This window comes from Lytechinus variegatus, chromosome 10 (assembly GCF_018143015.1).
Source record: "Lytechinus variegatus isolate NC3 chromosome 10, Lvar_3.0, whole genome shotgun sequence".
Classification (NCBI taxonomy): Eukaryota; Metazoa; Echinodermata; class Echinoidea; order Temnopleuroida; family Toxopneustidae; genus Lytechinus; species Lytechinus variegatus.
Window position 1 is genome coordinate 30,410,025 of NC_054749.1, and position 12,692 is coordinate 30,422,716.

The 12,692-nt window shown below is 36.3% G+C and overlaps 2 protein-coding genes across 3 annotated transcripts in view; one reads left to right on the plus strand and one right to left on the minus strand.

Moving 5' to 3' along the window:
- Nucleotides 1-2,052, plus strand: part of LOC121422484 (sodium-independent sulfate anion transporter-like) — a 28,081-nt gene extending 26,029 nt beyond the window's left edge. For both annotated transcript variants that reach the window (XM_041617558.1, XM_041617559.1), the window contains exons 15-16: nt 568-793; nt 1,410-2,052. In XM_041617558.1, coding sequence (XP_041473492.1) covers nt 568-793; nt 1,410-1,576 — 393 coding nt within the window. In that variant the 3' untranslated portion in view covers nt 1,577-2,052. The remainder of the gene's footprint in view (nt 1-567; nt 794-1,409) is intronic.
- Nucleotides 2,053-8,927: 6,875 nt separating this feature from the next.
- On the minus strand, nt 8,928-12,493 carry LOC121422247 (acetylcholinesterase-like). The gene is made up of 4 exons (XM_041617158.1): nt 12,055-12,493; nt 11,312-11,521; nt 10,495-10,676; nt 8,928-9,101 (listed from the first exon to the last, which is right to left on the minus strand). The coding sequence occupies exons 1-4, from the start codon at nt 12,486-12,488 to the stop codon at nt 9,001-9,003; spliced, it is 927 nt and encodes a 308-aa protein (XP_041473092.1). The 5' UTR covers nt 12,489-12,493; the 3' UTR covers nt 8,928-9,000.
- Nucleotides 12,494-12,692: the final 199 nt, after the last annotated feature.

The window sequence follows — 12,692 nt, forward strand, 5'->3', positions numbered from 1 at the left end:
TTTTGTTTATGATGTATTGTGAGGATCAGTGATGAAGTGATGCTTGTGGTATGCCTTGGCGGAAATGCATGGCTCTATTTTTCCTTTTGGGCTTCTAACCCCCAGCTTTGCGTTCAACTTATACCCCTCTATTCTTCACTGGTTTGATTCTCATTGTGTATATTTTTTTTATTTCAAGAAGCATCGTCTCATATGTCATGCTCGTGTCAACCATTGTAAAATGTCTGTATTTAAATTATTAAAATTAATATCTTAGACTGAAATACATATAATGATAAATCAGTGACACAAATGACATACACTTGACTACAATCCTTGCTGATAATTTGCACTGGGCAATTTCATAAAATATGTATGTCTGACTCCATGTATGTGAGGCCTTTATTAAATTTCCTGTCTCTGATTTCTGTTTCTTTTGACAGTATGTAATGCTCTCAAATGATCATGACTTGGTCAGTTTATGAAGTGAAGGCAGACTTGGGAAAAGTGGGGTCGGTACAAAAAGGTTGATTATTTTATGTGTAAACCCTAAATCTCTAATTTACATCTCTCATATCATTCCTCCAGCCCAAGATGAAAAGTATGATTGACAGTGCGGACATCAAGGAGGTGGTGATCTACGATACCGTAGACGATGCCCTTGAAGGGATGGATGATGCCCTGGAGAGGATGGTCATCGATGACGATAACAACCAGAACCATCAGGGTGTTCAGCTTTCAAACTTGAATCCTGGTCCAACTGAAAGATCAAATAATGTCATCGAAGTGGACATAGAGGAGGAGGAGGAGATTGGTTAGTGCAATTTTGAAGCAGTTCATTAAAAAAATGTAGGGAATAGTCTTTACAGATGTGTTGCACAAATGTTTAATTCTAAAATTTGCACTTAAACTTCCAGTGGCATGTGGTGAAAATCCATCACCACACTGTTAAGATCACAATCATGGGATGCACTGTACGGAGTATCAATGAAAGAGATTCATGTGTATGCTAGCATTTTTGCAGTAATTTTAGTGTTAGTTGTGGGGGGTATTCTGTCTTAGATGCTTTTGACTCCCCGGCCTGGTGATGGCAATCTACTACTGCTGATAATCTAGTATCTAAAGTTACAATATACTGTATGTTGATGTGGGCTTTTTTGGATACGATAGTTTTTTTTAATTTGTGAATAAAGCATGTGTGCTCAGAAATTCATTTGTTGATAAATAATTAGTTAATGTATCTGAATAGGCCAAATTTGTTAGGTGTATATTACCGAAATGCGTTGAATATTACAATGTTGAAAATTATCTATGTGAGTTCATTAACAAACATTTTTGGGTTAATCTATAGGGTGCTCCAGACCCCAGCTCCTCCTTCACCAAGAGGCCAGTGCTGATTGTTATTTTGTGTTAACTTACAATTCACACAGATACTACAAACAAGGACCAGGTGGATGCGAGTCTGAAGGGAAAAAGCAAACGAGATGGAAGCATGGAAAATAAGACCCTTCAAGAGAGCCAGCAGGACAGTCAGCAGGATAAAAGCAATCCAGATGATAGTATCCAAGAAGTGAATGTCCAAGTATCTGAGCTATGATATGAGTAGCTCCTTGGGATGAAACCTATAACTATTAGAAATGCAAAGTTCAAAGACCAGGGGCCTATAACACAAAGCTTAGCAATGATTGTATAACATTTTTCTACGGTTGATTGCATTGACTACAATGTACAGTCATTTTTGAAAATCAAGAAAATCAAACATACAATTAATGGTTAACCTTTGTGTTACGGGACCCAGGGGGTGTAACACAAGACTTAGAGTTTAATAGAAAGTCTCATTTTTACACTTGATTACATTGATTAGTGTGTGCAATCAAGAAATACAAATCCATTGCAGGATCAATTGCTAAGGTTTGTGTTAACAACTAGGCAACATGTATAGGTGAGATATTAGGCAGAAACTGGTGAGTGTTTCATAAAGCTGTTTGTAAGATACGAATGACTTAACCCAGGACTGGTGATCCTTTCTTGTGCTATGTGATATCTCTATGTAACTGATTTAGCACCCAAGAACATTTGAGACAGTGATTTTCCGCAATCGCGGAAAACGGACGGAATTCACGGAATCGGCTGTTTGAAACGGAAAGTGGCTTTTCAAACGGAAAATCACAGAAAACACGTTTTTTCTCAAAATGCACAAAAAACAACAGAAATTAATCCCAAATCCTCAACAAAATACTAATATCAACTGAAAAAACACGATCTCACTTTGCAACAACAATCATAACAATCAACACATCGTAACTACACTCGAGCCTCTCCATCACTCGATCGTATCCAAATTAGTTTACACTTACGTCCGCATAGAAGGCAGAATCCGGCCGTGTGTTGCTGCCCTCTGCGTTCGGTCATAATATAATGATCACGGTGATTCATCAAATCCAAAATGGCGGATATTCGGAAGTCGTCGACTGCTCAAAACGATGTCCGAAAAGTCCCCAAATCAGCGATAAAATCCCATTTAACAATAAAATAATGCTAATGATATGAAAGGTGAGAATATATTAATGTTGATTATGTTTCCCTAATTTTTTTTTTAGCTTGAATCTCTTCGATTAAAATGGATTTTAAAGCGATGTTAGTACATTGGTAGATGCAAATTTTGAGCAGCGCTAGCATTTTGACATCGCTACTCGTTGCGTATTGGTTTTCTATGTAAACGGAATTGTCAATTTTTCTTGTACACAAAGTCTATGGGGAAACTCAATTTCCGTTTCCAGACATGCTGAAACAGAATTTGAGATTTTCTGAAACGGAAAAGGCAATATTTAGAAACGGAAAATCACTGTCCCAAGAACATGTTTCAGTCATGTGTAAAGTTGTGCGTAACTTTACGCACAGCTTTATGAAACATCCACTTGATAGCTTGACATGAGATCACCAGGCACACAAATCACCAGGCACACAATAAATTTGCTAAACTTTGTGTTTCAGGGGGCCGTTTCATAAAGCTGTTCGTTAGTTATGATTGACTTAAAGAATGACTGGTGAACCTGTCTTACGCGCTAAACCATCGCCAATGAATATACCATTTACCAAAAGAAACGATGACCAGTCATTCTCAAAGTCGCTCTTAACTTATGAACAGCTTTATGAAACACCCACCTGGTACACAAAGTTTAGCAATTTATTGTACAGTTGATTTGTGTGCTTGTTGCATTCAATGATCTATGTAATGAAACATAAAAATCAGGTCTAAGATCAAATGCTACATTTTGTGTTACTGGGCCCAGGTATTGTGTATACTGTGAAATGTATCTGCTTTGATCAGTGTTCTGGCTAGACCCAATATATTGTGGTCACTATTTCATGGGCTTACAAAGTATTTTCAGGCCGAGATAGTGGTTTTATAAAGCCGAAAGTGAAGGAATGTCTGACATTAGCAAATTTTTTAAAATAAACTAATATTTATCAAATATGACAATGTTTAATGTAAATTATGTAAAGGCTAGTTTTGGTAACGATATAAAAATGAGTTCGTACAGAATCCAATGAAATGACCACCAAAGTGTCTGTTTGCATGAATAAAACGTATGTGCCAAAGGATTCTGGAAGAAATTGTGTAATTGCTTAGAAATCAGCAAATAAGCACAGGATTCGGGTAGGGCGTCGGGCACGACATTCAAAGCAATAATTATACACTGTCCCACGTGCGCTTATCTGTGTTGGGGATCTTCGGCGTGAACATTTTTCAGCGTAGATATCAATATTTTATTAAGTTTTATGTAACTGTACCAGATCTAGATCCTCGATGATATACTGACAATTAAGCCTTGTTTTACAGACTTTCTCATGAAATCAGTGTTTACTGCAACTACTGGAATTTCTCTTTAATGTAAATTATGCATATATGTATAAAGCAAGATTAGAGATGAAAATGAATGAAGAGGAATTCCTCTTTTTCAAGGAATTGGCTTTGGAACACTTTTTATTTGCAATCAGTGGTGGACAGAAGCAGTGTATTTCATGATGATTGTTGGTCGGAAATCTTATGTGGCAGTTGGTCCCAACCACTGCCATCCACTGTAGCTATAATACTGGCTGTGATGAAGATGTCAAGCATGAGTCCCTGATGCAGGACTCTCATACCATATGCATTAAGGCCTCCGCACACCTTATGACCGACTGGTCTGCGACTGAGCGAGGGGACATGAATCGCAAGGTAGTCATAAGCCTCGACACCGCACGCCTTGCGATCTGACTACCCTTCTGTCTGCGACTCACGCATGTTCTTTTTGCTTTTTGCCATAGCAACTGAGAAAATGATGCTTGCTACTGCGTATGCGCGTTGCAGATCATGTACATGTCGATATTTAAGTGCGACCCTGCAGTCTTATTGGCAGAAAGCTGGATTGAGCTTGTGATCCAGTTGTAAGGATTCGACATGTCATATCCTTACAATTTTCCTTGCGATTTGTCTCTGACTGGTATGCAACTCTCAAGTTGACAAGAGCTGTGACGTCACATTTCCCTTCACTCGGTCACAGACCAGTCGGGTCGTAAGGTGTGCGGTGGCCTTTAGAGTTGGCATGTCTATTTTGAGTAGGCCTGCGGGCTAAACATATGAACCGTGCCTGGGCTATTGTGCACTATACTGAATATGTGCATGACATAAACTATTCTTTCTACTTGTTTCTTTTTCTGTCTTACCAAGTATTCTTATAGAATTTGATTTAGTTTAATGTATGATGAAAGAGCAAAGACCTTGCCAAAGGACCTAGGTGCTATGACGGGGGATCAAACCCAATACTTTCATATGTAAAGTCAGTCCCTGGCCTTAGACAACTTGACCATGGCATTACTATGTTTATGTGCACTTTGGAAGGCAAGGAGCCCTCTACTGTTTGACATTATGTAGCTGATATATTTAAAGGTCAAGTCCACCCCAGAAAAATGTTGATTTTAATAAATAGAGAAAAATCAAACTAGCACAACAGTGAAAATTTTATCAAAATCGGATGTAAAGTAAGAAAGTTATAAAATTCTAAAGTTTCAATTATTTTTCACAGAACAGTGATATGTACAAATGAGTGACATGCAAATGAGATAGTCGATGATGTCACTCAATCACTACTGCTTTTGTTTTTTATTATTTGAATTATACAACATTTCATTTTTTGTTTAACCATATAGTATTAAGCAATGCTAATTCCACATGTTCAGGGAGGAATTAATCGTTGTTTCATTTTGCATTGAGGAGAAAATTTGAATATTTCATATAATAAAATACAAAAGAAATAGTGAGTGGATGATGTCATCAGTCTCCTCATTTGCATACAGACCAGGATGTGCATATAACTGTTTTGTGAAATGAAGCGAAATTTTAAAATATAACTTTCTTATTTCACGTCCGATTTTGATGAAATTTTCAGTGTTATGCTTGTTGAATTTTTCTCTTTTTATTCAAATCCATTTTTTTTTTGGGGGGTGGACTTGACCTTTAAATTGAAGACCTGATTTTGAATATGCTACCTGAGTACTTATTACTTATCATTGCAGACAGAGATGAGATCCTAATTTTTGGTTAGTTTTTATCTATAGTTTGAAAGATCTGGTTAATTATTGTACGATGTGTCAATTTATGTTTATTCATGTACTAAATGATTCAGGTACTTTTTGGTCTGTTTTTGTTTTGATAATACATTTTCTTTCATACATTGTTTTATATTGATAAATCTATTTCACAAAAGATGATCAGAATTTATGAATTGATTGTGTATTTTCCTTTTTAGAATACGTTGTCTAGAACCATATAATCATTGTAAAACAATATTTTCTTATGTAAGACATTTTTAAAAGAAATTTTTATATTTATCAGTGGCTCTGCATTTGATAAGTCTGTGCAATTCTTCAATGTATAATATAACTTCAAATAAAGTGTGTGACTTGTAACAAACAATGAAGAACATTTTAAATGAAATGATTTGAATTGCCAGCACAGATATTGATTCTTTCATGAAGAGCAGATACGCTTATAACAGCCTTGTATGTTATTAAGATAATGCTGCATGTAAGTTTTTTTTTTTCGGTGCTTATTTTCTCAGCACCAGACCAACCCCATTGTAAAAGCGTAAAAAGTAGCATGGATCTGCTACAGTTACAGAACGCTTGTGGTGCAGACTATTTTTGTGCGGGCCTGGTGCGTACAAACCAAAATCATGAGTTACTGAAAACGGTATAGAGTACCCAAAGTGGTATAAATGGGATGTCACTGAGGTGATTCTTAATGTATCAAATAAAGGTGCAGCAACTACATTTTTTTCTGAATATTGGAAAGGTATATAAACTAATAGTTCAACTATGCAAGAGTAGTGTCATGGTATCTTTGTAGTGTAAATGTGATGCAAAGCTCTTTCACTGGATGATACAGTTATTATTACATATGCCACACAAATTTGACACTGAATAATAAGGCCAAAGAAAAAGGCTTGTGGTTTCTTATGAAAATGTAGAAGAGTTTATTATTATTTTATAAGAGATTATATAAGAACAGATCAGAAAATAATGTTTGTAAAAAGGAACAATGTTATATATGCAATGTATATTCTTCCAATTTCATTTTATGATGAATTAACAGTACTTTGTAAATTATTTACCAAATATACAGTATTCTGTATGTATTTTGATGAATGTGCTGTATTCTGCATTTTTAAAAGTTTTGAAAATATTCCAGTAACATATAATAAGTGTATAATATTCATAATTTGTGTTTGATTTGTAAATTCTGAAAATATACAGAAATATGTAACATACCGCAGACAGCAATCTAGTTCTTTGTTCTCACAATTCTGTTTAAGAATATGTTCATTTGTTTTGAAAACGATGTTGTTTACTGCATCAAACTTCAAGGGTAGATCAAGAATTTCATAGAATTGGGGTCTAGAAAATTTGATATTTTGTTGAAAATTTCTCACACACACTTAATGAAGGTTTTTGGCAAGCAATAGCATAATTACCACCCCAAAATTGTCACACCCTGCTTTATCTGTCATTGAATTTACTTATCTAATTATCAAAATTACGGGTTGAGCAGGGGAATTCTCTCTGGATCTGCCTCATGGTCAAATGAGCTATGTGTCATGATAAAATATTGGGCAATAAGAGACAATGTTCCAATTAAATCATAAATAGATACATAGCCCAACTTGGGTGAAGCGTTGATCGAACTAAGCAGCAATCAATTCAAGATAAAGAATAAAAGAAAAATCACTGGATGAGGCAGAAATCACATGTGCTCCCATCCCCCTTTAGCCCAAAATGGGTCATGCCCTCCCAATTTGTTGCAAATTTCCTTATTTTTTTATAAAACACATCTATGCCCTTTTGTCATGTTCTTAATCCCATTATGCGACACAGCAAAGCGCATTTTTTTTTACAACCGTTCAAAAGATTATTCTGTATTGCTGAATGTATGTAGCACACATCTCTCTTACTACAGTTTACTCTTTTGTCTTTTTTTTTCTTTTCCTACATCCCTGTTCCCCTCCCTCCTCTTCTCCCTTTTTTCACTACTTAAAACACCACAGGGATGGAGGGGAAGGAGGGAGGTGCAATGACATGAACAATAAAGAAACTTAGCCATGTTAGCATTCTCGGTCTCAATGGGGTGTAAAACGGGGCCATTTTATTAAAGACTTGTTTTGATTACAAAACTCCACAATTTCTATAACAAGTTAATTATCAGCCAATCAAATAAAATTATTTTAGTATTTTTCAACTGTTTTTGCAAATATGCTTATTTTATGAAACAGGCCCACGGGCTGTTCATGGAGTTCCATCCTCTCTCTTTATTGTAATAATGAAGGTCTTTTTTTCGTGATTGTTGTCGGCAGTATAACTGAGAACTTACGTGCATTATTTCAGTATTGCTGCGTGAAAGTGTACACTGTAGTGATCAATTTTAAGAAAGCAGAGAAAAATAAATCAAAGATTAATCTTGTAGCTTCATAGCAATGGTCTGGGACTCGAGAATGACTGGAGCGAAGTTAGGTTCGGGGGGGGGGGGGGGTAGGCAACACAGAGGACATTTTAATGGGCGCAAAATCATAATAAAGAAGATTTAGAAGATTTTACACCCCACCCTTTGAAAGTGAAATTAATGCACGGAAAAAAGGGCACAGATCTTTTTTTTTTTGGGGGGGGGGGTTAAGTTAGGTTTCTTTGCGAGGTTCTTGCACAATTGCTCTCAGCAAAGCACAATGTTGTGCGCCCTTTATAGTTCTGGAACCTTGACTTCCTTTTTGTGGAACCATCATAGCCCATGCTTGGAGTTTGCATTTGTTAAATGTGAATCATTGCTTGGAAGAAACGTAACCTCTGAGGGCGGCAATTCTTTTGAGGGCCGAAGAATCGTTAAAAAAATAAAGAAAACTGAATAAAGAAATAAAAGAAAAATGATGTTTAGAGAATTTTGCGCCCGACCCTTTTGGAGGTGAATGCATCTAAACTCGTCTTTGAAGAGTTTAAAGGGCAGCATTTTCGCAACGCTCTAATTCTTTGGTTTCTTCCATACTCTATCTTTATTCTTTATTTTATTATCCGATAAGTCTACGAAAATTGAAATATTTCATACTCACGAGAAGTTTAGTGAGTTTCCTGTCGCACATGTTGCGCATTTTACTGTTTGTGAAATCCTGGGGAATGTTTTATTAACATTTCGTCCGACAAATTGTCAGATTTAACAACTTTCCTTAATTTTGATTGGCTGAGAAGCATTGTTACTATGGTAAATGTCGGATAAAACAAGACTTCTCAGATAAAGCGTACGTTAAGTCCTTTCATGAAACGCTCCCCTGGAAAATGAGCGAAAACAATAAAATGACATCAATTTAATTCAGTTAAACCGAATGATATGGTTTAATAAGCCAATAATAATAATAATAATACATATATATATATATGATTAATCATTCAATCGGTGAAAGCTGGTGTATATACCGTCCAGAAATGGATCACAGAAAGTTATTCATTAAGATGTTCAAATCGGTCCTTCCAAGAAATGAAATACTCTTGCCACGATTTATAATCCTGCTTCCATTGCTGTACGTCCTCCGTTATTGATTCTGATAGAAAGCGGGAATGAGAACAATTCGTTAATATAACTCATAAAAATTACGAATGAATGCATTTTATCTCTGCCGGCAGATGGGTGAAAATGTTACCCAATTTCAGGAGATAATTTAGGAAAAGGTGACCTGAGAGATAGTGTGCTGTTAATCAACGAGCCCACTGGAAATGACTGAGTTATTTTCACTCCTAATTTCAACTCTTGTTTTTGTAAACTTTTCACTCATTTAAAAGGGGTAAATTCTAGGGATAGATTAAGCGTCATACTTGAGATGAGTAAAATTGGGCAAATTTCTAAATTGCAAGAATTCGTATTTATTTGTGTGATATTCGATTCATATATCACGTTTAAGATTAAATTGAAGGTCATTCCGCCCCAGAAAAATGTTGATATGAGTAAATATAGAAGAATCAAACTAGCATAACACTGAAAATTTCACCAAAATCGGATGTAAATAAGAAAGTTATGACAAAAAAGTTTCGCTTATTTTTCACAAAACAGTAATATGCACGATTCAGTGACATGCAAATGAGACAGAAGATGATTATCACTCACTTTTACTAATGTACTTTATCGCTTTAATTATACAATATTTCATTTTGTACATACTTGACAATAAGGACCAACTTGACTGAACCATGTAGTATTAAACAAAGCTAGTTGTTGACGGAGGAATTAAACGTTGTTTTACTGAACAATGAGGAGAAAATTAGAATATTTCATATAATAAAATACAAAAGAAATAGTGAGTGGACGACGTCGTCAGTTTCCTCATTTGCATTCTGTTTTGTAACATTTACGAAACTTTAAAATGTCATAACTTTTTTTTATTTTACATTCGATTTTGATGAAATTTTCAGCGTTTTGCTTGCTAGATTTTTCACTTTTTATTCAAATTAACTTTGTTGGAGTGGACTTGTTCTTTAAATATTGGAATCAATATAATGGCTAACCAACATAGTTTTGTCGTACCTTTCATTAAACATTTATAGTTATTGCACAAAGTAATCGGTCACTATAGATTCACACATTTTGGGTGAGTTGATTGCCCGACAATTTGTTGTTTCTCATTGATCAATAATCAAAATGCATTGACACATAATTAACACATATGTTGTAGGTTTGAGTGTAATTAAGTAACCCTTAACAGAATTCACCGAAAGGTAGAGGTTAATTTTACCCCAATATAAATGTGACCACAGATGACACAACTGTTTGGCAAGAATGTGACCAAAAAAAATTGTAACATTTTCTTTTAAGTGGTCAGTGATTTAAACACGCTTGGAAATGATGTGCGCAGTTTGGGGCAAGAAAATCAAACCAACATACGCAATGATATTTGCCAAAATTTGTTTATACGTATCAAAAAGCAAATTTACATCACTTACTCGTTGCTGATTTCAACTGCGGCATGTAGACGTTTAAGAAGTGGCATTCCTTGGCCCTTGCTGCCCTGTCATTTCTAAGAGTAGGAGATAGTTCTTTGTGCATTAAACCATCCGTTGTGAATGGTAACCAAGGTTCAATTTCATCATCTATCAGATCATCTCTACTCGACTTGTTAGGATCACTGAAATATAAATAAATAATATAGGATTTGTATAGCACTGCACATATCCATCTTTCTAGGTGCTCAAGGCGCTCCTATATATTACCCCAGCTAAGCTAGTCTACCGATTCCGGTGCGCACAGCTTCTTGAGGAATTCCTGCCGGTACCCAATTACCTCACCTGGGTTTAGTGCAACACAATGTGAGTAAATTTCTTGCTGAAGGAAAAACACGCCATGGCTTGGAATCGAACCCACGTCCTTCAGATTGAAAGACGAGAGTCTTAACCACTAGACCACGACGCCCCCATATAACAAAAAAACGCCTATTTTTTCCGAGTATCGATTACCAAAAATGATTGATTTCTACACGGCGAGTCGAAAACAACCGTCTTATTCATTTCTGTTCAAACCACCTTGTAGCTAAAACAAACAAAAAAGTTAAAAATGACTGTTTTCGACTCGCCGTAAGGCCACCGTAAAGCAAATGTGACTGAGGTTTAAAGGGAGATTAAACTTCAAGTTTGAATTGCGAGCATTAGTGCTCTCTACCGATCGACGGAAATTCTGTATGAAAAAAAAGTAGCCGCGCATCCTAGTTAGGCCTACATAAAGGTCGTAACGGATCTATATCAATACTAGTTATAATTATCTTACCTTGACTTAGCAAAGTTAGTCCAATATTTCATTATCTGGACAGAAAGGGCTTTATTCTCTTCTGTGTAGTTGAATAAAGGATTTTGAAACTCCTTCATAAAATGCCTTCCGAAGACGTACGTTGTATCTGCCCCATGAGTCGCGTTTAGCCAGGGAGTGGGAAGGGTCATGTTCATATCTGCTATGCCTTGATATAAGATTGGCTTACTCCTGTAAGCAACAATGACAGATATATATATGGAGCATGATCATTATGTGCGAGTAAAACCCATATGTAAGAGAATTATGATCACTTAAAGCCGATAGAGATAATAGACATGATAAAACACAGATTGTACCCGCCTGGCTGAAGCAGATTGAAAATAGATTTACGATTTTCGACACGCAGGTCTACGGTCATGATAGTATCATGGGTAAAGAGAAGTAAAAAGCATTTGACACACAGGCCTTATGATTTGGAAGTTCTAGTTTGTATACTTTATAATGATTGCCCCCTTTTAGTTGTCGATTTTCTTATTGCCGTTTTTACTCATATTACACTTTGAGCGAGTGTACTCAGTGGTTCATTAAAATGATTTCAAAACCAAAGGCCATGCATCAGGATGTCTGTACGCCAAAGGGGACACATGGGCGCGGGCCGTCGACTGGATTTTGTAACTTAAAATCGACCCCAACACATCTTATTTTACCTCTCTCAACTATCATCATGATTATCGAAATTGAATGATCAAATTCTGACTAACACTGTTGGTTCATGGGTGAAAATGTACTTGAAGATTTGAGATCCCTCCGATGAGTGAGCTCGAATGACCCTGTCCGTGGTGCATGCATAGAACACATCAGTGTAGACATCGATGTAGGTCCGAGTGAAATCTCCGTCAGCAGCTTTGGACCAATCCGTGTACAGCTCTAAAGCTGCGTCACGTAGAATAGTTCCATTGTAACCAATCAGAGCCATCATAGATATCACGTGATCTTGTGCAGTCGTCAGGTTGATTTGAGGACGGTATCGTTGGTGTAGATGTTCCCGATAGAAGGAACGAAGAGTGAGAGAGGTAGTGCCTTCATCTCTACAGTATCCCGCGAGAAGAGGACACACTTTGAATTCACCCAACCTATAAAGATTTGATGGCGTGTCCTCTAGGAAGAGACCATCCACGTGGATTGGATATTCCATGTTATAGATCTATTAAAAAAAAGAAATATGCAGGTTTTCGTTTATGAATGATTAGTTGCTATTGTGTAGGTGATGAACTCTAAGCTCTGAAATTTAAATCTTGAAGGGCAATAATTTATTGGTTGATAAAGAGTCAATCAGTTTCAGCCATTTTCCAGAACCGTATACATCAACACCTAGATGATCAACAACCCGATTTTCAGA

Bases quoted from the DNA above. Each gene is read 5' to 3' on its own strand.
- LOC121422247 (XM_041617158.1), bottom strand. From the start codon at position 12,488: ATGGAATATCCAATCCACGTGGATGGTCTCTTCCTAGAGGACACGCCA. The intron at 10,677-11,311 runs GTAAGATAATTA...TTTATATTTCAG, and splicing joins ACTAACTTTGCTAAGTCAAG to TGATCCTAACAAGTCGAGTA. The intron at 9,102-10,494 runs GTAAGTGATGTA...GCTTTCTATCAG, and splicing joins GCAGTTGAAATCAGCAACGA to AATCAATAACGGAGGACGTA.